This window comes from Oryctolagus cuniculus, chromosome 6, assembly GCF_051225735.1.
Source record: "Oryctolagus cuniculus isolate XC-2025 breed Fujian yellow rabbit chromosome 6, ASM5122573v1, whole genome shotgun sequence".
Lineage (NCBI taxonomy): Eukaryota > Metazoa > Chordata > Mammalia > Lagomorpha > Leporidae > Oryctolagus > Oryctolagus cuniculus.
In genome coordinates, this window is record NC_142872.1 from 584,636 (window position 1) to 606,333 (window position 21,698).

General features: G+C 60.2%; 3 protein-coding genes across 9 annotated transcripts in view; 1 reads left to right on the plus strand and 2 right to left on the minus strand.

Moving 5' to 3' along the window:
• Window positions 1-3,805, minus strand: part of TRIM17 (tripartite motif containing 17) — a 46,104-nt gene extending 42,299 nt beyond the window's left edge. The window contains exon 1 of one of the 2 annotated variants that reach the window (XM_070075941.2): window positions 3,674-3,805. The gene's annotated coding sequence lies outside the window, so the exon portion shown is untranslated. The remainder of the gene's footprint in view (window positions 1-3,673) is intronic. The other variant, XM_089334686.1, reaches the window with a different exon arrangement.
• RNF187 (ring finger protein 187) lies at window positions 3,173-9,028 on the plus strand. The gene is made up of 5 exons (XM_089335402.1): window positions 3,173-3,178; window positions 3,723-4,328; window positions 5,052-5,144; window positions 7,342-7,563; window positions 8,121-9,028. Exons 1-5 carry the CDS (start codon window positions 3,173-3,175, stop codon window positions 8,121-8,123), a joined length of 930 nt encoding a protein of 309 aa, XP_089191528.1. The 3' UTR covers window positions 8,124-9,028.
• Window positions 9,029-12,738: 3,710 nt separating this feature from the next.
• BTNL10P (Butyrophilin-like protein 10) lies at window positions 12,739-19,817 on the minus strand. 6 transcript variants are annotated; one of them, XR_016234985.1, is made up of 6 exons: window positions 19,492-19,817; window positions 18,697-18,847; window positions 18,224-18,577; window positions 17,434-17,693; window positions 15,653-15,874; window positions 12,739-13,970 (listed from the first exon to the last, which is right to left on the minus strand). XR_016234985.1 is itself a non-coding variant. In XM_051842398.3 (6 exons), exons 2-6 carry the CDS (start codon window positions 18,779-18,781, stop codon window positions 13,399-13,401), a joined length of 1,422 nt encoding a protein of 473 aa, XP_051698358.3. In that variant the 5' UTR covers window positions 18,782-18,847; window positions 19,492-19,817; the 3' UTR covers window positions 12,739-13,398. The 6 variants fall into 6 exon arrangements, 5 of the variants coding, with proteins under 5 accessions (XP_051698358.3, XP_051698356.3, XP_051698357.3 ...); XM_051842398.3 differs by having other exon boundaries at window positions 15,653-15,781; window positions 17,412-17,693; XM_051842396.3 differs by having other exon boundaries at window positions 17,412-17,693.
• Between the last annotated feature and the right edge of the window lie 1,881 nt (window positions 19,818-21,698).

The following is a 21,698-nucleotide window of genomic DNA, read 5'->3' on the forward strand; positions in this document are numbered from 1 at the left end:
CTCTCTCTCTCTCTCACACACACACACACACACACACATACACACACACCCCTCAGTTGCTCTGCCTTTCAGGAAGATGAAAAATAACAAACACTAAAAACAATGAATGTTAGGTCAAGTCAAATCAGCGACAGAAAAGATTAACACTGTTAGAAGACACACTCAATACTGTTAAAGACACAGTACTGTTAGAAAGCACGCTCAATATTGTTAGAAGGCACACTCAATATTGATAGAAAACATACTCAGTACTGTTAGAAGGCACACTTTGTACTGTTAGAAGGCACAGTCAGTAGTTAGAAGACACAGTACTGTTAGAAGGCATGCTCAGTACTGTTAGAGGGCACGCTCAGTACTGTTAGAAGGCACGCTCAGTACTGTTAGAGGGCACGCTCAGTACTGTTAGAAGGCACGCTCAGTACTGTTAGAAGGCACGTTCAGTACTGTTAGAGGGCACGCTCAGTACTGTTAGAAGGCATGCTCAGTACTGTTAGAAGGCACGCTCAGTACTGTTTGAAGGCACACTCAGTACTGTTAGAAGGTACGTTCAGTACTGTTAGAAGGCACGCTCAGTACTGTTAGAAGGCATGCTCAGTACTGTTAGAGGGCACGCTCAGTACTGTTAGAGGGCACGCTCAGTACTGTTAGAAGGCATGCTCAGTACTGTTAGAGGGCACACTCAGTACTGTTAGAAGGCATGCTCAGTACTGTTAGAGGGCACGCTCAGTACTGTTAGAAGGCATGCTCAGTACTGTTAGAAGGCACGCTCAGTACTGTTAGAAGGCACACTCAGTACTGTTAGAAGGCACGCTCAGTACTGTTAGAGGGCACGCTCAGTACTGTTAGAAGGTACGCTCAGTACTGTTAGAAGGCACACTCAGTACTGCTAGAGGGCACACTCAGTACTGTTAGAAGGCATGCTCAGTACTGCTAGAGGGCACACTCAGTACTGTTAGAAGGCATGCTCAGTACTGTTAGAGGGCACGCTCAGTACTGTTACAAGGCATGCTCAGTACTGTTAGAAGGCACGCTCAGTACTGTTAGAGGGCACGCTCAGTACTGTTAGAAGGCACGCTCAGTACTGTTAGAGGGCACGCTCAGTACTGTTAGAAGGCACACTCAGTACTGTTAGAAGGCATGCTCAGTACTGTTAGAGGGCACGCTCAGTACTGTTAGAAGGCACACTCAGTACTGTTACAAGGCATGCTCAGTACTGTTAGAAGGCACGCTCAGTACTGTTAGAAGGCACACTCAGTACTGTTAGAAGGCACGCTCAGTACTGTTAGAGGGCACGCTCAGTACTGTTAGAAGGCACACTCAGTACTGTTAGAAGGCATGCTCAGTACTGTTAGAGGGCACGCTCAGTACTGTTAGAAGGCACGCTCAGTACCGTTAGAAGGCACACTTAGTACCGTTACAAGGCACACTCAGTACTGTTAGAAGGCATGCTCAGTACTGTTAGAAGGTACACTCAGTACTGTTACAAGGCACACTCAGTACTGTTAGAAGGCACGCTCAGTACTGTTAGAAGGCACACTCAGTACTGTTAGAAGGTACGCTCAGTACTGTTACAAGGCACACTCAGTACTGTTAGAAGGCACACTCAGTACTGTTACAAGGCATGCTCAGTTACCGTTAGAAGGCACATTCAGTACTGTTAGAAGGCACGCTCAGTACTGTTAGAAGGCACACTCAGTACTGTTACAAGGCATGCTCAGTACCATTACAAGGCACACTCAGTACTGTTAGAAGGCACACTCAGTACTGTTAGAAGGCAAACTGAGGCACAATAAAATTTTCAAGTCTATTTGAGCACTGGTGCATCAGGCAGCTCCCAGCTAGAAGCCATTCAGGAACTTTTGGCCACCACCCACTGCACTGCTAAGGTCACCTTCTTCCAATCTGACCACCAGGGGGATTTGCAGATGGAGGGAGAGGGAGTTCTTAACATTCCTGGAACACAACAGATGCACAGCATATGACTCCCCCAGTTTGTCGCTTCCTTTTTAGCATTTAACGCTGCACTAGAATTTCCAAATCACTTTATTTTTTATTTTTATTTTTGACAGGCAGAGTGGACAGTGAGAGAGAGAGACAGAGAGAAAGGTCTTCCTTTGCCGTTGGTTCACCCTCCAATGGCCGCTGTGGCCGGCGCACTGCGCTGATCCAATGGCAGGAGCCAGGTGCTTATCCTGGTCTCCCACGGGGTGCAGGGCCCAAGCACTTGGGCCATCCTCCACTGCACTCCTGGGCCACAGCAGAGAGCTGGCCTGGAAGAGGGGCAACCAGGACAGAATCCGGTGCCCCGACCGGGACTAGAACCTGGTGTGCCGGCGCCGCAAGGCAGAGGATTAGCCTAGTGAGCCGCGGCGGTGGCCCCAAATCACTTTCAAAAAAGATTTATTTATTTATTTGAAAGAGTTGCACAGAGAGAGGGAGACTGATCTTTCATCACTGGTTCACTCCCCAAATGGTCAGAAGGGCCGGGGCTGGGCCAGGCAGAAGCCAGGAGCCAGGAGCTTCTTTGGGGTCTCCCATGTGGGTACAGGGGCCCAAGCACTTGGGCCATCTTCCACTGCTTTCCCGGGCCTATTAGCGGGGAAAGCTGGTTGGAAGTGGAGCAGCCCAGACTGGAACCGGCATTAGTGTCTTAACCAGTTAGGCCACAGAGCCAGGCCCGCAAATCACTCTTCCCCCATTGTTTTTTGTCACAAAAATATTCCCACCTACAGGGAAGCTGAAGCGATTCTGGGGCAACCTCTCTGAACTCTGTCTGTGACACCAGGTGTCCAGCCCTGGGCGGGTTCTGGGAACTGCTGTCCCTTGCCCATCACTCATGGCCTCGAAGGAGGCCTGGCAGTGCTGCCACACCCATCTGTCCCCAGGCCTGGTTTCCAGGAGTGGTCCAGAGGCCGGGTTGCCCAGGGCTTCCAGCTGGACCGCCCGCACTCCACCAGGTCGCGGGGGGCAGGAGTCTTGCAGAGGGCGCCGCTCCGGGCCATCTGTGCGGACCTCAGCCGGTGCGGGGCGGCGTGTACCCGGTTTCTACCTGACACGCACTTCATCACCAGCGGAGGTGTGTACGGCACTGACCGGGTTTCAGCTCAGCAAATACCCCGGATCGGCGCCCTCCCGCTCCAGGGAAAAGACTCAGTCTCAGGCCGCAAATGCGATGCAAGTATCTTAAAGCCCAGTCCCGCGAAGCTGAGGCACCGCGGCCGGGACCCCGCTCCTGACGTACCCCGCGGCCGGGACCCCTGCTCCTGCCGTACCCCGCAGCCGGGAGCCCCGCTCCTGACAAACCCCGCGGCCGGGACCCCACTCCTGACGTACCCCGCGGCCGGGACCCCACTCCTGACGAATCCCGCGGCCGGGACCCCCGCTCCTGACGTACCCCGCAGCCTGGACCCCTGCTCTTGCCGGACCCCGCAGCCGGGAGCCCCGCTCCTGACAAACCCCGCGGCCGGGAGCCCCGCTCCTGACGTACCCCGCAGCCGGGAGCCCCGCTCCTGACAAACCCCGCGCCCGGAACCCCCGCTCTTGACGTACCCCGCGGCCAGGACCCCTACTTGTGACGTTCGCCGCGGCCAGGACCCCTGCTCCTGACGTACCCGGCAGCAGAGACCCCGGCTCCTGAGGTTCACCGCGCCCGGAACCCCCACTGGTGACGTACCTCGCAGCTGGGACCCCGCTCCTGAGGTACACCGCTGCCAGGACCTTAGCGGGTGACGTACACCGCGGCCAGGTCGTCGTTCGTGGACAACTCCGCTGCCAGGACCTGGCTGGTGACGTATCCCGCGGCCAGGGCCCGCCCCGCGCGTCGCAGTCGCCGCCGCCGCCGCCTCCGCCGCCGCGCAGGTCCGGGTCCGCGAGCCCGGCGCCTCTGGCCCTCCAGCTCCCGCTCCGCCGCGCCCTCGCCGGCGCCGCCGCTCGCAGCCCTGGCGCTCCCCGCCGGCCCCGCCGAGGCCGCCTGCGCCCTGTGCCAGCGCGCGCCTCGAGAGCCGGTGCGCGCCGACTGCGGCCACCGCTTCTGCCGGGCGTGCGTCGTGCGCTTCTGGGCCGAGGAGGACGGGCCCTTCCCGTGCCCCGAGTGCGCCGACGACTGTTGGCAGCGCGCCGTGGAGCCCGGCCGCCCGCCGCTCAGCCGCCGCCTGCTGGCGCTCGAGGAGGCGGCCGCGGCGCCCTCGCGCGACGGCGCGGCCAGCGAGGCGGCGCTGCAGCTGCTGTGCCGCGCTGACGGGGCCCCGCTGTGCGCCGCCTGCCGCATGGCCGCAGGCCCCGAGCCGCCCGAGTGGGAGCCGCGCTGGAGGAAGGCGCTGCGCGGCAAGGTGCGGCCGCGGCGCCCCCGCCCAGCCCCGGGCCTCTGCACCCTTCCTGGGCGGTACTTTCCTCCCTGACCCCTCCTCGTGGGCCTCGCCCCCGGGGGACCCCCGCGGAGCGGCTCTCGGCAGGACCCGCCCCCTCGGTGCTGGCGGAGCCCTGGATTTCCGTCCTCCCTGGCTAGCCTGGTGCCTGCCAGGTCCCCAGGGTTCGCCTTCCATCTTGCGCTAGAACCTTCTCTGCTGTGCTCTAGGCTGGCCATTATACCTGGCACGAACAGAAACCAGGCTGGGGAGCCTGGCCACAGTTGGGAGCCAAGCCCTGGGGCAGTGGGCGGGGACGAACAGCTTGTGGAATGCCAGGTCCCTAGGGTACAGAGACAGTGCACCTGCTCCTTGAGCTAAAACCAGCCAGGCACTGTTACCTGTGTGCTCTGGGGATGGCAGGGTGTGCCCACTGCAGGCCAGGCCTAAGGCCTGGGGTCACTGGATCCTGGAGGGGAGGCTGCCAAAATCTGCCCAGATGGCAGCCGGCTCCACCCCCGAGCCTTGTGGAAAGTTGCCCGGATCCTGGTCTCTGCCCCCTGCCCTTCAGTGCTTGGCAGGCAGAGGCCTTGTGTTTGGAGGTCTTGTCTCAGGCGGACTAGTGGAGTCACAGCTGTGAAGTCCTGGTCGGGGCTGAGCTGAGGGGCTGGGCCTTCTGCCACCTCCCAGGATCCAATCTCTCTCCAGGAGAACAAAGGGTCGGTGGAAATCATGAGGAAAGATCTGAATGACGCGCGGGACCTGCATGGCCAGGCAGAGTCAGCAGCGGCTGTATGGAAGGCAAGTGGGGTCTCCATGAGCGAGGGGACACCTGGGTGGGCCTGGTTGGCTGGAGGAGGGGCCTCAGTGGACTTTACGACGTCTTCCTGGGCTGCGTGAGCCAGCGTCCCTGTAGAATCTATCAGGGAAGGGCTGGGATCCTGTTTTTCTCCTCTGTAGCACCTGACTTCCGTTGCACACATGACCCTGTGCTGTTCTCTTGGTTCTGATTCGAGAGCAGAACCTGGACGTGTGGAAGGCCTTGCTAAACGTCTTTGTGTGCTTAGGCTCCGTGGCGACATGCCATCCACCAGTGTCTTAGAAAGGAGGGGCTTGGTGCTTGGCAGTCTGGGGCCTACACGTGGTATGCTCCCAGGGTCACATTGGTGCCATCTTGCTGTGTCCGGTTCAGAGATGGGAGCAAGCTCTCTGGGAAGGTTGCTGAGAAGACCCGAGTGTATTTTGACTACAGTCATGTCCCAGACCGTGCTCCAAGACTTATCTTCCCCTTGGCTATGGGAGAAGGGGATGGGGAGAGACAGGGTCTTCACACTTGGCCAGTACTTTTTTTTACAGCTGGGTGTGGGGGGTGCTCCATGTCCTCGGGTGGAAGGTGTCCTGGGCCCTGCCCCAGGCGTCTCTGCTAAGCAGCCGATTTTGTGTTCACCCTCAACATGCTGCACATCAACTGCTTCAGGGCGTTGACATCCAGAGGTGATTGAGGGTCTGTACCTGACCATTCCTGGGGTTCCCCCAGGGAGATGTAGTGGTGACCTGGTGACCATGTAGGAGAGGCAGCTTGACCCCTTCCTGCTAGGATTCCTCGTGTTGCTGTAACTCAGGGTCTGCATGGCCTGGGAGTCCCCACAGGAAGTAAATCCCCAGTGAGGCTAAATCGGACAAATAGTGGAAGGTTCTGGAAAAGCAGCTAAGCTACCTGAGGAGGCTTGAGGGGTAAGGAGAGCGTCAGCCAGTCCTGTAGGGGCCCTGTGGACCCTGTCCTGGGTGGTGGGTTGTCCCTTGGTTTCAGGAGGGTACTGCTATAACATGGTATACCCAGGCTGGGTGCTGTATAAAGAAGAGATTTCTTTTTTTCTTTTCTTTTCTCTCTCTCTCTCTCTTTTTTTTTTTTTTTTTTTTTTTAAGATTCTTAATTTTTATTTGAGAGGTAGAGTTACAGACAGGGAGAGACAGAGAGAAAGGTCTTCCTCTGCAGGTTTGCTCCCCAAATGACCACAACAGCTGGAGCTGGGCCGATCTGAAACTAGGAGCCAGGAGCTTCTTCTGGGTCTCCCAAGTGGATGCAGGGGCCCAAGCACTTGGGCCATCTTCCATTGCTTTCCCAGGCCACAGCAGAGAGCTGGATTGGTAGAGGAGCAGCCGGGACTTGAACTGGCGCCTATATGAGATGCTGGCACCACAGGTGGAGGCTTAGCAGACTGCATCACAGTGCCAGCCCAAGAAGAGATTTCTTTCTTTTTTAGATTATTTATTTGAAAGGTAAAGTTAGATCTTCCATTCGCTGATTCACTCCCCACATGGTGTCAATGGCCAGCACTGGGCCAGGTGAAGCCAGGAGCCAGAAGCTTCATCCAGGTCTCCTACATGTGTGCAGGGGCCCAAGTGTTTGAGCCATCTTCCCGTTTACCCAGGTACATTAGCAGGGAGCTGGATTGGAAGTGGAGCAGCCGGGACATGAACCGGCACCCACAGGGGATTCTGGCTTTACCTGCATGAGCCGGCCCAAGGAGAGATTTCTGAAGTTTGTAGTTTTGGAAACCAAAAGTCCAGGATAGCGCGGCCCCCTTGTGGGCCCTGGTGAGACGCCCTTGCCAGAAGGAAGGAAGCAGCACACTCAAGGGCCAGCCTGGCGCTTTGTAGCCAGGTCTCTTGGACAGTGTCATCCTCTCTGAGGGCAGTGCCCTCATTGCCTCCTGACGATGCGCTGTGCCCCCAGCCTCAGCTTGCAGCTGGAACCCTCAGGGACACCCTCAAGCCAGAGCAGGGAGCGTCTTCCCCATGAGAATTTCATCTGTTGTAAGAAGCAGAAGGCAGGCCAGAGTGAAATTCTTGTCTCTGCCATTTTTCTTAAATGCTGCAGGGCTGTCAGCCCCCCAAGAGCCAACAGTGGTTTCCCCAGGCTGGGGCAGCTGACTGTGGGCGGGAGGGGCTTCGGTGCTCCAGGAGCTGAGGACCGCTGCCTGCCCTGCCCCTGCAGGGACACGTGATGGACCGCAGGAAGAAGGCCCTGACCGACTACAAGAAGCTGCGGGCCTTTTTCGCTGAGGAGGAGGCGCACTTCCTGCAGGAGGCCGCCAAGGAGGAGGGCTCCCCGGAGGACGAGCAGGCCGACCCCGCCGAGCGGTTCCGCTCCCTGCTGCAGGCCGTGTCGGAGCTGGAGAAGAAGCACCGGAACCTGGGCCTCAGCATGCTGTTGCAGGTGCGGGCGGGGCGGGGAAGAGCCTGCTGGCTCCAGAGCAGACCTGAGGCTGGTGCTGAGGGGGCTGCCGGCAGGCTGACCGGCCAGAGAGCGGGCCTTAAAGCCGCACCCTGTCGTCCACTCAGCATCGAGGGTCCTGGGTGTCTCTGGCTTCTCACGGGAGAGGGCCTTTGCACCCTGAGCTCTGGGTGCTCACTGTTGGTGCTGCCTCACCCTCTGCCCTGAGGCCTGACCTCACCTGGTTGCTTGGGCTTTGCGCACCTGGGCCAGGGCTGTGGGAGGGGAGCGGGACCAGCAGCCTCCTGTGTGAGGTGCTCTTGCCCCTCCAGGTCAGTTGTGACGACTGTGGGTAGCCAGGTTTTGGCCGTGGGGGGACAGAGATCTGGGCCTGGGGGGCTCAGTGGAGGTGGAGGTGTCTCTGTGCCTCACCAGGGAGGAACTCCCGGCTCTGTCTTCTCTCTCTTGCTCTCTCTCCTGACTATCTTCTTTCTTGCTGCCTCTCTCTCTCCGCCCTCTGCTTCTCTCCAACTCTGTTTTCTGCTCCCCGCCCCATGCAGTGACGTCGCTGATGCAGCAGGCGGTTCCCTGCGTAGCTCACGCAGAAAGCACCGCCTCCCACAGCTGGCCCTCCCCTGAGACGCCACCCCCTCCATCTCCGTGGGCACCGTCAGTGATGGCCGAGGACGATGCTCCGCAGGTGCCCCCTCCCCCCGCCGCCCTGGGTTTCCCTGCACAGTTACCTGTCTCAGCAGAGTCTGGTCTTGGGGCATGGACGTGAGACTAGTTGTCGCCCCTACCCCAGGCATCCTGTTCACACTGCCCCCACAACCTGTTCTCCCGTCAGAGCCCCTGCTCCTCACCTCGTCCCCGGATGGCTGAGGTTCTTGGCTTTGCCCCAAGGGTCTCAAACCCTGTACCTTCCAAAGGGTGCCTAGGATGGAGCTGTCCCATGGGACCCTCATCCTGGCCTGGGATCCCTGGGAGGTCCCTGGGGGGAAGCCGGGACTTGAGACTTTGGGCACGGGGAAGGGAAGGTTCTCCGCCCTTCCTGCGGGTCCCCCTGCCTGCATCCCCCTCCCAGCTCCCGACTCTGATTTCTCCTCCATCTGCCCCGATGCCAAGGCCTCCCAGTGCCCCTTCCCTCCACCTTCCCCAGGGTGCCGGGGCTCCCCCATGCTTCTGCAGCCCCTCCCTGCCTCGTCTGTCTCTAGCGTTTCTCACTTGTGTTTGCAACACTCGTGGCGTGGCCATGGTGTGGCTGTGGCGCTCACATGTCATCAGCACAACTGGCAGTCGCCCAGCAGAGTCCTCAGAAAGTCGAGGTCAGGGAGCGTAGATGTGGGCGAGTGTTTAGATTCACCGCCCCTGACGTTTTCACGGGCCCTTAGGAGTCCCACCCTGACAGTCTGACCTGCTCCTGCTGCTGCGTGGGCTCTCGCTGCTAAATAAAGTGGGTTTGCCCTGGCCTGTTTGCCTGAGTCTGTGGGCAGTGTGGGTGTGTCCAGGGCCTCCCTTGCCACAACCCTTGTTAGGGACGGTGAGGCTGGGTTACCATGGGGCTGTTGTGAGAGGGACAGGGACCACTGCTGCCTGGACAGTCACCTGCACTCCAGACACAGCTGGGCAGGTGCCTTTCAGCCAGGAGCAGGGTGGGGCGTGGGTAGACGGTGACCCCTTCCTCCTGACAGAACGTGAGCTGTGAGGTGGGATTGAAGTTGCAGCTCTGAAGTCGGCTGTGTGGGGTAGAAATCTGGAGCTGAAGCCCCAAGTGCAAAACCACTGCGGGAAGAGGAATGGCCAGTCAGAACTAACTCCCACAGGGCACTGACAGTCTCTGAAGTCTGGGTTTATTTTTACAAGACTCCTTTTGTAAAAACAAGTCGACAGATTTCTTTAAAAATCAGAACGCTGGGGCTGGTGTTGCAGCACCGCAGGTTAGGCCTCCCCTAACCCAGTGCTGGTTCAAGGCCCAGCTGCTCCACTTCCTGCTACTGCGCCTGGGAGGCAGAGGAAGATGGCCCAAGCACCTGGGGGACCGGGATGGAGTGGAGCTCCTGCCTTCTGGCTTTGGCCTGGCCCAGATCTGGCTGTTGTGGGCATTTGGGGAGTGAACCAGCAGGTGGAAGATTATCTTTCTGTCCCCCTTTTTGCCTTTCAAGTAAGTAAATCTTAAAAAAATGAGCCAAACAAGCCGGACCCCTCATTGTTCTGACTCACGCTGAGCAAGTTCGACCCCTACCCCTCGGGTCAGCCCCTGTGGCTGAGGGCGGGCGCACCTCCCTCCTCAGGTCCCATCACCCCAGGACCTCAGGAGGGCATTTTAACCGTTGACCGTGGGGCTCCCCTGCAGCACCGCCCCAGCCCTCACCAAGACCCCCAGCGAACTCAACAAACCGCCCGAGGCTGCCGCTCCGGCCCACGGGAGCCACCCAATGGCGGCTGGCCGCCCGGAGGGACCCCTGGGCACCACCGTTGGAGACAAGCCGAGGCTTGGCCCATGTGCCGCCCCTGGAGCGCCCTCGTCCTCCCCGCCCTGCGGATGGCGCTGCCGCCCGGCCTCTCTGGGTCTCGTTGTCCGTCCTCCTCACCGAGGCCCTCTCCTGGGCGCCTGGTCTGCCACAGCTTCCGGCCTCCAGCGGGCCCAGACGGCGGGCGGAGCGGAGGCCCGTCCCTCGGTCCGCCCACCAGCAGTGGCGCAAGGGCCACTGCCCAGCAGCCGTGAGGCGGCGGTCAAATTCCGCGGCCCTCAGGGGCTCGGACCGGGCACGCGGCCGCCGCCTAAAGCCGTATGCAAACGAGGTGACTCCGCAGGTCTCCTCTGATTGGGCGGGCCACTCCACGCAGCAGTCAGTAAAACTGCGGGGCTGCAGAAAGCTCTCAGCGCATTGGTGGCTGCAGCATCCAAAGCTCCGAGCTCCGGGCCCAGGCCTGCGGGCTCGCGGGGTCCGGCAGCGGTGCGGGCTGGGCTGCCGGTCCCGTGGGCGCCGGTGACCCCACGGCCGCGATCCTGGAGCTGGCTGGAGAACCATCGCAAGGCCATGGGCGCAGGAGGCTGCCGCCGCCGCCCGGGGAGTGGACCACAGGACGGGCGGGCGCTCTGCCACTCTGCCTCCCCAGTAATGGGTGATCTGCATCACTCTGCTTTTCTAACAAATGAAATAAACCTTTAAGAAATGAGGCTTCGCTTCCTGCTGCCGCAGCTGGTCCAGGCCCCCTGGCAGGTCCCGTCTGCACCTAAGGGGTCACAGCCGCCTGGCTTCGGCTGCAGGCTGCAGGCTGCGGGCTGCGGGCTGCAGGCGCCAGGTCCAGCCAGGTTTTCTCTAACAGCTGCTGCTTCTGTTTCCCCCTGGGTGTCCCCCACGCCTGTATTTTTAATGGCACAGTCGTCGGTATTTGTGGAGTCCGCGGCTTTTCGGATGCCTGTGTGCTGTGTAGTGATCAGGTCATGGGGACATCACTCCTGGGTGATAAGAGCATTCACAACTCTCCCTGCATCACACCATTGTCACCGTGGTCACCCTTCCTCCCCAGCGGCCACTCCCTGCCCCTCCTGTGCCCCACCTGGCCCCTGGCAGCCACCGTCCCAGCTTATGCTGCCCAGGTGGTATAAATGGCACATGTGTGGTTGCCTGCCTGGGCCCTCAGGTTCCGTCCCTGTCCCCACCAGTGACAGGATTTCCTTCTTTCTGTGGCTTTTGTGAAACCTGGCTGCTGTGGGCCCTGTGGTGTTGCCCCTGCTGTTCAACGGTGGCTGTAGGCCGGTCTCCTGGACACTCACCCAGATGCTGTGTCGCTGCTGTCTCCTAGCGGCTCCATATCCAGGAAAGGCGGTTGAAGGGTGGGGTCCACCCCAAGGGTGCATCCGGGGCCAGGCCCTGGGCCTTCTGCACACCCCGGGACCCTGCATCTGCCTCCTCGCTGAACCCAAGTGTGAGGGCAAAGCATAGCCTGGGGCCCCGCTCTTCCTACTGCAGTCTCCAAGTCTCACAGAACTATGGCCAAGTCGATTCACTTTGCTTTTCTCCTCCTAACCTTTCTTTTGGGTTGGGGGTGTCTGCCATGACCCTATATGATGGACAGAAAGGGGGCCCCCCTCCTGCACCCGCACTAACTCCAAGGGGAAACCATTCAGCCTATTTGTGGGTCACTGGGGTCCTGTTTTCCTTCTGGTCTACACAGTAAGGATGCCAGGGCATTTTGAAGCCTTCCTCCCTGAGGGAAAAGAGCAACGTCTCCTTGGGACCCAACCTCTGTGGGTGCATGGATGCCCCCCAAGGCGCCCCTCCCCCGACCCTCTCTGTAGGGATCTCTAATACGCTGACCTCTGCGGAGGAAGGTGGCTGTGGTGCAGCTCCGGGCAGAAGCGGGCAGCTGTGTTGGGTGCAGGTCACACACCAGCCCACTCACCTGCTCACTAAGGAAGGGGGCACCTGGAGCCCACCTGACATCCCTGGGACGCAGGGCCCATCCCTTCCCTGCTGCAGCCATGGCCTTTTGTTCAAGTCCTGTCCCCACCCCTTCAGCCAAGCCTCCTGGTGGTCTGTGTGGGGACCTGCCTGCTCTGCCCAGGACACCCAGTACTCATCTCCCTGTACTGACTTTCGTGAACTTGACCTCCAGGGAGCCTCCCCAGCGCCAGGCTTCCCCTTCCAGCCTTCCAGGCTGGCTCTGTCCTTCCTGGCCAGGTCCCTGTCACCGCCACAGTGCTCACCTCTCTGCCCAGAGTGGGGGCGTCTGAGCAAGGAGCAGTGGGAACTAACGCAAGGGCGGCAGTACTGAGGGAGCGGGAGGGGTGTGGGTTAGACCCTGGGACTGCAGTGAGAACAGAAGGCGCCTGTTGGCCCCGTGGAGGCGGGGTCTAAGTCAGCTGGGGCTGTGGCTCAGGAGAGAATCTGCAGATTCTTACCAAGCGATGCGGGGGTGGGGGGGGGGGGAGGAGAGGAACAAATCTGCACCAGAACACCGGTGTGAGCGCTCACAGGGGCACCGCTCCTCCCAGCACTTGATGTCTTGTGCGTGCCTGCAGCAAGGGCACCTTGGCGGTGGCGCACCCAATCCCAGACCAGGTGGGTGCAAACAGAGCAGGGCTGCCGGGGTCCCGGGGCGGGAGAGGGGTGGCTGGACCTTGGGCTCAGGCTCTCCTGCTGGTGTGTGATGGTATGGGACGACCACACGTGTCTACACAGGCAAACTTTATTAAAGGTAAAAATCTCAGTACACAACAGATTGGGAGGGAATTCTCAGAGACCCTCACCCTGGAGCCCCCTGCAGGGAGTGGGGCAGCGTGGAGGCAGGGGAGAGGCCATGCGGTCTCTGCCCACCCCCACACCTTCTGTTCACACAAACCCCAGCCTCTGGGAGGCACCACGCCCAACGCTGGGCTGACACTGTACATCTGCCCCAAGCCCATGTCACAAAGCAACTCAGCAGTGCCCAAATCACCGCCGGCCCCAAGGATTCCTCTCTTTCCCTGCAGGGCTGGGTCCCCTGTGCCTCTCCTTGGCTCCCCGCTGGCGCCTTTTCCCCTCGTCCCCAGTGGCCGTCCCTCTGTGTCTGTGCCCTAATCCCCTGCCCAGTAGCTTCATTATACTTCCATTACCTCTTCAGAGGTCTAGTCTCTAAATGCAGTCAACCCTGGGGATGTGGGCTTGGGGCTTCAACAGACAAATGTGGAGCAAAGGGCACGATCTAGTCCATGACTCAGCATGGAAAGACGAGGAGCAGCCCTGCCTCCCACACTGCCCCTCGCACACAGCATAGCTGGGCATGGGCAGGAGATGGGGCATCTTGTCCAGGGGTCCCTGCTCTCCCCTGCAGACGGGGGCCTTGAGGGCCCTAGGGAGGGGCCGAGACCTCTGGGGCACCAGCGTCTTCCTGGGTCTCTCTGACCACAGGGCAGAAGGTCAGGGGGCTGGGGTCATGAGTCCAGAGACAGAGGAATGGCTGCAGTGGGCCAGAGAAAGAGAGGCCAGAGAATGCATAGACCAGGGACCCATCAGCTGCATTGTGGAAAGAAATCTTTCCCCTGTCACAATCCAGGAAAACACCCACCCGACAGAGGTGCTGGGGAGGCCGGAGCTGCGTCCTGGGATAGGACAGGGCCTGGAGTCGCTCCTTGTAAAACTCCACTGCCCAGAGGCCATGCTGGGGGGCCTTGGGGACCCTGCCCTCCCGGCCCACACTGCCCAGACACACACCCAGCGTCCAGGCCTTCCTGTCCCCCACCTCGACCTCCCAGTAGTACTGCCCGGTGAAGAACTGCTCCTGGGCCAGCACGCAGGGGTCCTGGTCAAACCTGCTGGCACTGGGGGGCAGGTCCTGGTCGAAGAGCAGCCGCCTCACGCTCTTCTGATCCTCAGACAGGGAGAGCTTGGGGCTGGCTGTGGCAGGGTCCAGCGAGGGACTCACTATGGAAAGAGGCCAGCGCCAGGCATCAGGGGTGGGTCCGCCGTCCCTCATGCACAGGAATGTCAGGGTCTGCCCCACCTTGGGACCCCTGTACTCTTCCTGTGCTCCCTGCCAGCCATCAGCCCCAAGCAGGTGATGGGGATCTGTTCCTGGGCGGCAGAGACCTGGCTGAGTGCACAGAGTGTGTGCGTGTGTGTCTGTGAGACTGTGACAGTGTGTGTGTATGTGTGTGTGTGAGAGAGCATGCCAGTGTGTACCTGTGTGTGTGACAGTGCCAGTGTGTGTGGCATGTGTGTCTATGTGTGAGGGAGCACACAAACGTGTCTGTGTGTGAGAGAGCATGCCAGCATGTGTGTGCATTGTGAGAGTAAACCAATGTGTGTGTCTGTGTGAGAGTATGCCAGTGCTAACTTGTGTGTATATGTGTGTGTGAGAGAGCACTCCAGCGTCTGTGCATGTGTCTGTGTGCAAGAGTGCATGCCAGCATGTGTGTGCACCTGTGTACTTGCCTCTCCTTGGACTTTGCAAGAGCAAAAGGAGCCAGGGTCTTCCTTCCCAGGCTTCTGTGCCCACTTCCCAGCGTCTGACACGAAACCTGTGCTCTTTTAGATGGGAACACACACCCATGCACACACTTTACAATGCACACACATTACAATGCACACATGTATGCGTGCACACCACCTCCACGTGCACACACATGACCTCATGCACATGCTCATGCAAGGCCTGGACACTGCTCACACACACCCACACGCCTGCACACATGCACTCACGCCTGAGGACAAGCCTCAGGACACCTGTGCTCTCACCCACCCCTGTCCAGCATCCTCTTGAGTAACTCTGGGCTTCTCACTCTGTCAGAAACGAGTGTGGGAGGGAAACCATGCCCACCACCCCAGAAGAAGGGGCTCCTGTCCTCTCCTTGTCCCCTGGGGCACCTGGCTCCAAGGACTCCACCCCCACCGGCCATTTCCGACAGAGGGACTTGTTTCTGCAGTGATGCAGGAGGCTGTGGTGTCTTGGGGTCTGGCTGATGGAAACCCAGCCCAGCCTTGTGTTCTGGAAGCAGCGAAATCGCACGAGAGCTCACTGAGCTCCCCTGGCGACACCTGTCACAGAACACGCCCCGTCCCTGGACTCCAAGGAGCTCACGCCGAGGCTGCAGCCCGCACTGCCAGGCTGGACAGGCTCTGACGGTGCCCCCGGGGCCTCCTGTGCCGGCCACGGTCCTGGTGTGGAGGTGGTGGGCCTGTGAGGGGCCAATGCACAGCTGCTGTGGTGCTGCCCTCAGGAAGGAGGGGTGTTCTCGTGGCACCCGGCTGGCTCCTTTAGGGGCTGCTGTGCCCTCTCCTTCCTGTCTGCCTCTCCTCCCACCATGGCGCCATCCCCACAACACAGTAGAGGCCGATCCAGGGAGCCACCTGGGACAGCTAGAGGAGCCTGTTCCCCAGCCCGGGCAGTCACTATAGCCTCAAGCTCAGATGCCCCTGTGTCCATCAGGGAGGACAACCAGGGGGACCAGGCGGGAAGAACAGTGTGAAGCCTGAGACTGCAGGTTCTTGCCAGGCAGCCGGCCCCTCCACAAGCCCCTGCCCCACCCCAGGACAGCACAAAGCTGGTTCAGAAGGCCCAGGTGAGTGACAGCGGGGGTCCTGCCCAGCTCCCCACTCCCGCTCACCCTGGAATGGCTCAATCCTGTCGCGGCCGGCTCCAGGCCCCAGCTCCTGTTCTTCCTGCTGCCTCCCTTTCTCCGGCTGCTCCTCGCTCTCTTTCTGGTTCAGCTTCGGGCAGAGGCAGAGACCCCCGGCTGTGATGAGCCCCAGCACGATGAGGATCAGAAACAGGGGCATCCTCCACGCGGAGGGCGGGGGCTGTGCTGAGAGGGAGGCCCACGGGGACCCTGGGGATCCAAGCACATCGGGATGAGAGTCCCTGTCCCAGGCCCTGCTGCAGGATCTGAGTCAGGGGCACGAGGTCTCCAGCCTGCTCTGAAACAGTTCAGAAATGGATGCCCATTCACACGCATGATGGGGCCGGGTCTGAGGGAGGGTCTTCCCAAACATGGCGGGGCCCTCACCCCAGAGTGCTGGTGTCAGGTGCTGGGACCCTCGTCCCAGAGTGCTGGTGTCAGGAGCTGGGACTTCACCCCACAGTGAGAGTCAGGAGCTGGGACTTCACCCCACAGTGAGAGTCAGGAGCTGGGACCCTCACCCCACAGTGGGAGTCAGGAGCTGGGACCCTCACCTCACAGTGAGAGTCAGGAGCTGGGATCCTCACCCCACAGTGAGAGTCAGGAGCTGGGACCCTCACCCCACAGTAGGAGTCAGGAGCTGGGACCCTCACCCCACAGTAGGAGTCAGGAGCTGGGACCCTCACCCCAGAGTGCTGGTGTCAGGAGCTGGGACCGTCACCCCAAAGTGGGAGTCATGAGCTGGGACCATCACCCCACAGTGGGAGTCAGGAGCTGGGACCCTCACCCCACAGTGAGCTGGGGCTTTTGTGACGTGATACATCATGAAGTGGAGCTCCCATAATAAATGGGACCCAGGAGAGGACCCTGCCTATGAGTGGGAAGCAGCTGCCCCATCCTCTGCCCCCCAGCCTCCCCACTCTCTTCTCGGATTTCCCCAGCAGCAGAGCTGGGAGGAGTGAGCTCCAGGGGTCAGAAGCTGCCCTGTGGCAGAGCTGAGGGGACCAGGTCATCCGGGGACAGACCCCTGAGTGCGAGCCGTGATAGAAATGTAGGACCACGCAGTGGACGTGGTGCCCGAGAAGCCAGATAGGATGGTCTGGGAAAGTTAAACCTGGACACAGCCGAGAACGCATGGGCAGGTGCAGTGTGTGAGTGACACCAGGGGTGGACTTAGGGCAAAGGGAAGAGCAGGGAGCCGTGGGCAGACGTGCAGGAAATGCAGGTGCAGTCTGGGGAGGGGGCTGCGGAGGACACCGTCCACTGGGCTCTCGCTCTGGGAACTGTAGAGACCACGAGCAATAAGAGGGGAGGGGCTGGGGGGGACACGGGGGGCTCTCAGGGCAGCAGCTGTGCTGGTGGACTCAGGCAGACAGATCTGTCCAGACCCATGGGGTCCAACCCTCAGCTGAGCTGTGGACTCTGGGGGACGCTGGTGCTGGCGGCTGTGACACTCACACCTCTCCTGCTGTGGGGAGCAACTGTGTGCTGGGACATCTACACGCTTCCTGCTCCAATTTGCTATGAAACCAGAGACATGGAAAGAACCCAACAGGAAGCTGATGTCAGGGCACAACTTTCTCGGTCTCTCTGCCCAGTGGCTGTCTGCACCCCGACCTGTACTCCGCCCTCGCAGTCAACACCCAGGACCCTCCCCTCTCCCACTGCAGGGCCACAGACAGCAGCTCCAGTGTCCCGTCACGCAGGGCCACACACACCCGTGCTTGGAGCCGCACAGAACACTCACCGGGCAGGTGGCTCTCAGCTACCTTCCTCTCATGGAGCAGGGGGCTGGAGATGGAGCAGGTGAGACCCCCCATGCTCCTGTCTGGGACGGCCACCCTGGACAGCACAGCCAAGAGGCCGGTGGTGGCTGAGGCTGAGAAACGGGTCACAGCTGGCACCGCATGCCCCCTGAAGTCTCTCCACTCCACGTGAGGCTCTGGGTACCAGCCTGCTGAGGTGCACTCGGCTCGGATGCCCTTGTCCAGGTCCTCGGTCACATGGATTCTGGGCTCCAAGCCCAGCCCTGGGGGAGACACAGAGGCTCAGTCCAGGGCTGCTGCCAATGCCAGACGTGTTATGAGGGTTCCAGAGGTGCTTGCATAGTCTCACCAATCACCTACATACCACAGAGCAGAAAAGAGTCTTGGAGAGTCAGCGGGAGTTTCCAGTGTTGCAAGTCGGGAAGGGTGGGGGACAGGAAGGAGCCCAGGCAGGGCTGACTGCAGAGCAGAATGCCCCCTCCACGTCCCCAGCTCCTCTGCCCGCCCTGGCCTGTCCCTGTCTCCCTTCCTGTCTCCCCTTCCCCTCTGCACTCTGTCTCCCCTCCCTCTCCCCAGCTGGTCCTCTCCTTCCCTGGCTCCCTGCCTTCTGCCTTTCCCAGTAATGGCGGGAAGGCAGGCTGCACCTCCTGGGACACAGCGTGGGCAGATGGGGATGTGAGGACGTGGGGACGCTCCCACGCTGCGCACTGTGGATGGTAGCCCAAGCCTGGAGCTGGGACCGGGAACTTGGGAGAGGCGCTCCCAGGGAGGCGGAGGCCGAGGCAGCCCTCACCTGCCACCTGCAGCGCCAGGGTGGTCTCGCTGTGAGGCTCCCCGTCCCTGAAGAGGCAGTGGTAGGTCCCGTTGTCATACACAGTGATGTTGTGAATCCTCAGCACAGCTTTGCCCCTGGCCAGGTGGTCGCCCAGGAAAGTCGTCCTCCCCCGGTACTCTGCCATCTGCTCTCTGGACACCTGTGCTCCGCGCCTGTGCAGGTACACAGCGGGCGAGGGCCGGCTCCTGTACCACCTCAGCTCCATGTCCTCCGCGCTGAGGTTGAGGGACAGTCTGCAGGGCAGCAATGCGTCTTCCCCGACGGTGGCCAGGATGGGGCCGTCTGGCCCAAGGACCTTGAAATCGGCTCTCCCTTGGGAGGCAGGAGCAAAGGGCGAGGTGAGACATGGGTCAGGGAGTTGGTGCCCACCCGCCTGTCTCCCAGGCCACCCAGCTGGGCTCCCCGGGCCCCTCTGTGGGGCAGACTCTCACCTTCCCCAGCCGGCAGGAGCTGCAGGGCGAGGAGGGAGACGGCGCAGCTGTGCAGGAAGACGCCCCCACTGCCTGCCTTTGCCATGGCCCTGGGCACAGAGGGCTCTGAGGTGCCTGCCTGGCCCGGGGGGGAGAGGAGCACTGTCAGGAGCTGATGGGAGGAAGGAAGAGTCACCGCTCACGGTCCTGACAGGGCTCAGCCTTGCATCCTTCCACCGCGGGGGCCCCTCTCACCTCCTCACCGAGATCGGAACTGCATCCAGAGCCCCCACACCCTACTTACCTGTCTCCTCCCTGGAGGACAGGTACAGGAGCCCCCTTCCCTGTTGTCTCCCTGGGGGACAGGAACAGGAGCCCCCCTTCCCTGTACCTCCCTAGGGGACAGGAACCCCCATTCCCTGTTGTCTCCCTGGGGGACAGGAACAGGAGTCCCCCTTCCCTGTCATCTCCCTGGGGGACAGGAGCCCCCCTTTCCTGTCGTCTCTCTGGGGGCCAGGAGCCCCCCTTCCCTGTCATCTCCCTGGGGGCCAGGAGTTCCCCTTCCCTGTCATCTCCCTGGGGGACAGGATCCCCCCTTCCCTGTTGTCTCCCTGGGGACGGGGGCAGGAGGTTCCTGAGCCCTGGCCGGCAAGTTGCCGTACTCCAGGCCTCTGGTCATCAGGGTGCTCGGTGGAGCCACACACTCTGCGGCTGCAGGAAAGTCTTTGGGGGTTCCCCTGGGGGCTCCCTGTCCCTCGAGGCTGAAGAGAGAGCAGAGCAGAGGCCCCACGGAGCCGGGGTAACAGAAATCCTCACCTAGTGGTGATCCGCGGCCAGCTTCCAGGAAATCTGGTGATTCCAGGAGAGTCTTGCATTTGCCGGAGGCGGGGGCGGGGGCAGTCCCTGGGAGCAGCCAAGCTCCAGGCTTCCACTGAATCCTCCTGCTACGTTTATTTTTCTGTTTTGCAAAAATAACCAGCTGTGCTGTTTTGGCAGTTGCAACACACACACACACACACAAGTGCTTCCTGGGGGTGTGGTCAGCAGAAGTGGACGATGCTGGCACCAGGAGATAAGGGCAGAGGCCCTGGCCAGGTGAGGTGACATGAGGATGGCCACCAGGGCCAGCTTTGGCCTCCACCAGGAACCTAAGAAGGACAGGGGACTTTCCACATGGGTCCCAGCCAAGGGCAGAAGCTGGGGAACTCAGATAAAGTCCCTTGCTTATCTAGGACCTGCAGACCTGTCCAGTTCCTTGGGGAAAGTTGTTTACCATAGTGTTGAAATCCGCCCAATTCTGGCACTGCCTCCGGAGACTCCAGGGATGGTGAAATTCAGGCCACCTCCTTCCTGTCCCCTCCCTGTCCCTGTGGCTGTGGGGTCCTTGAGGGAAGCCTCCCCGGGGCTGCTTCTGGGGTCGGATCTCCCACAGCCAAGTGTCAAGCTTCCTCTTCTCTCCTCATTGATGGAGTTGCTGGGGCATGCCCGGCAAGGCTCTGTGGGAACAGACACACAGCACACATGGAAGGGCCGCTGGCCAGCATGAGGCCAGGGCCTGCGTCAGCAGTCAGTGCTGAGGGCTCTGGGCCCAGCCCCCGGCCCTTCCCAGGTGGTGTCCCTGTGAGCCTGTGCAGGGGGCGCCTGTGCCCAACCATCATCCCCCAGGCCTCGCCGTCCTTGTGAGATGGGAAGGAGGATGGGGGCTTCACCATGGCTCCTCAGACAGGAGCAGAGGGCGACGCTTGTCCAAGAGACCAAGAGCCCCGTGCACTCGGGGAGGGGGTGAGGGAAGAGCGGGGCCTGCCGCCTGGACATGGCCCACAGCCACCTCCCTGTGTTTGTAGACTGACTCCCAGGACAGGACCACGCCGTGTGATTCTGGCCAGGAGATGACCGGACGGGGCTGAGGAGATGGGGTGGGGGAGAAGGGCCTGGGGCCTGCGCCTGCTCAGCTGCTCTGAGGGTCTGCAGGCTGAGATGCAGCAGCAGGAGGCACAATGCCCAGTGTGACGCCGAGGGCGCACGGCACAAGCCGGCCCGGTCTGCATTCACGCTGGTGTTCTCGTGGATGTGGGGGACCCTCCGTTTGTGCTCCCCATGGAGGGCTCTCTGGCTGAGAGTTCCTGAAATTCCTCCCCAGCTCCACGGTCGCCCAAGAGCCCCCCGAGCAAGGTGGGGCAGAGCCCTGTACGCTGCCCCCCCCGCCTACCCAAGCTGGGGCTGGGACCCTCCTTGCGAGGTCTGGGCACAAAAGCAAGACTTTGCTTGCTGTCACGTTTCTCCCTCATTCGACCACACAAAAATTTCTGTTTCCTTCCAGAAATCACCATTTTTCTGTGGCCCCTCGTACACACATAGGCTAATGTCTACCTGATTTTAACAGGCTGGGGATTTTACTTTAGGAAAATAAAAACACTTTGGAATTGTGAACGTGCTGCAAAAAGTTATGCATGGTTTTTCATAATACACATTTTCATGAACCTTTCAATAAAAGATGAGAGAGAGAGAGAGAGAATCTTCCATCTGCTGGTTCACTCCCTAAAGGGCAGCAACAGCCATGGCTGGAACCAGGAGCCTGGAACTCCATCCTGGTCTCCCACATGGGCGGCAGGAGCCCAAGCACTTGAGTCATCATCTGCTGCTCTCCCAGGCCATTAGCAGAGAGCTGGATCCAAACTGGAGCAGCCAGGACTTGAACCAGTGTCCTAGTGTGGGATGCTTGTGTCTCAAGCAGCAGTTTAACCCCCTGCACCCTACGCTAGCCCCTTTTGTGAACTTTCTGAAGACCCATCATATGCGTTATTACAAAATTTTTGCACCAACAATAAATTTATTTTGTCATATTTTACACTTATCTTTTGAAGTACCCTTATACCAACGGTGTGCTTTTATGTTACAGAATTTCACTTCAGTTGAAGAAGAAAGAAAAGGAAGAACAAAAAGAAAAGAAAAAAGCAAAAGAAAAGGGAGGGAAGAGAGAAGGAAGTGAAAGAAGCCGACACCTGCCGTCTGTGGGTGGGGTG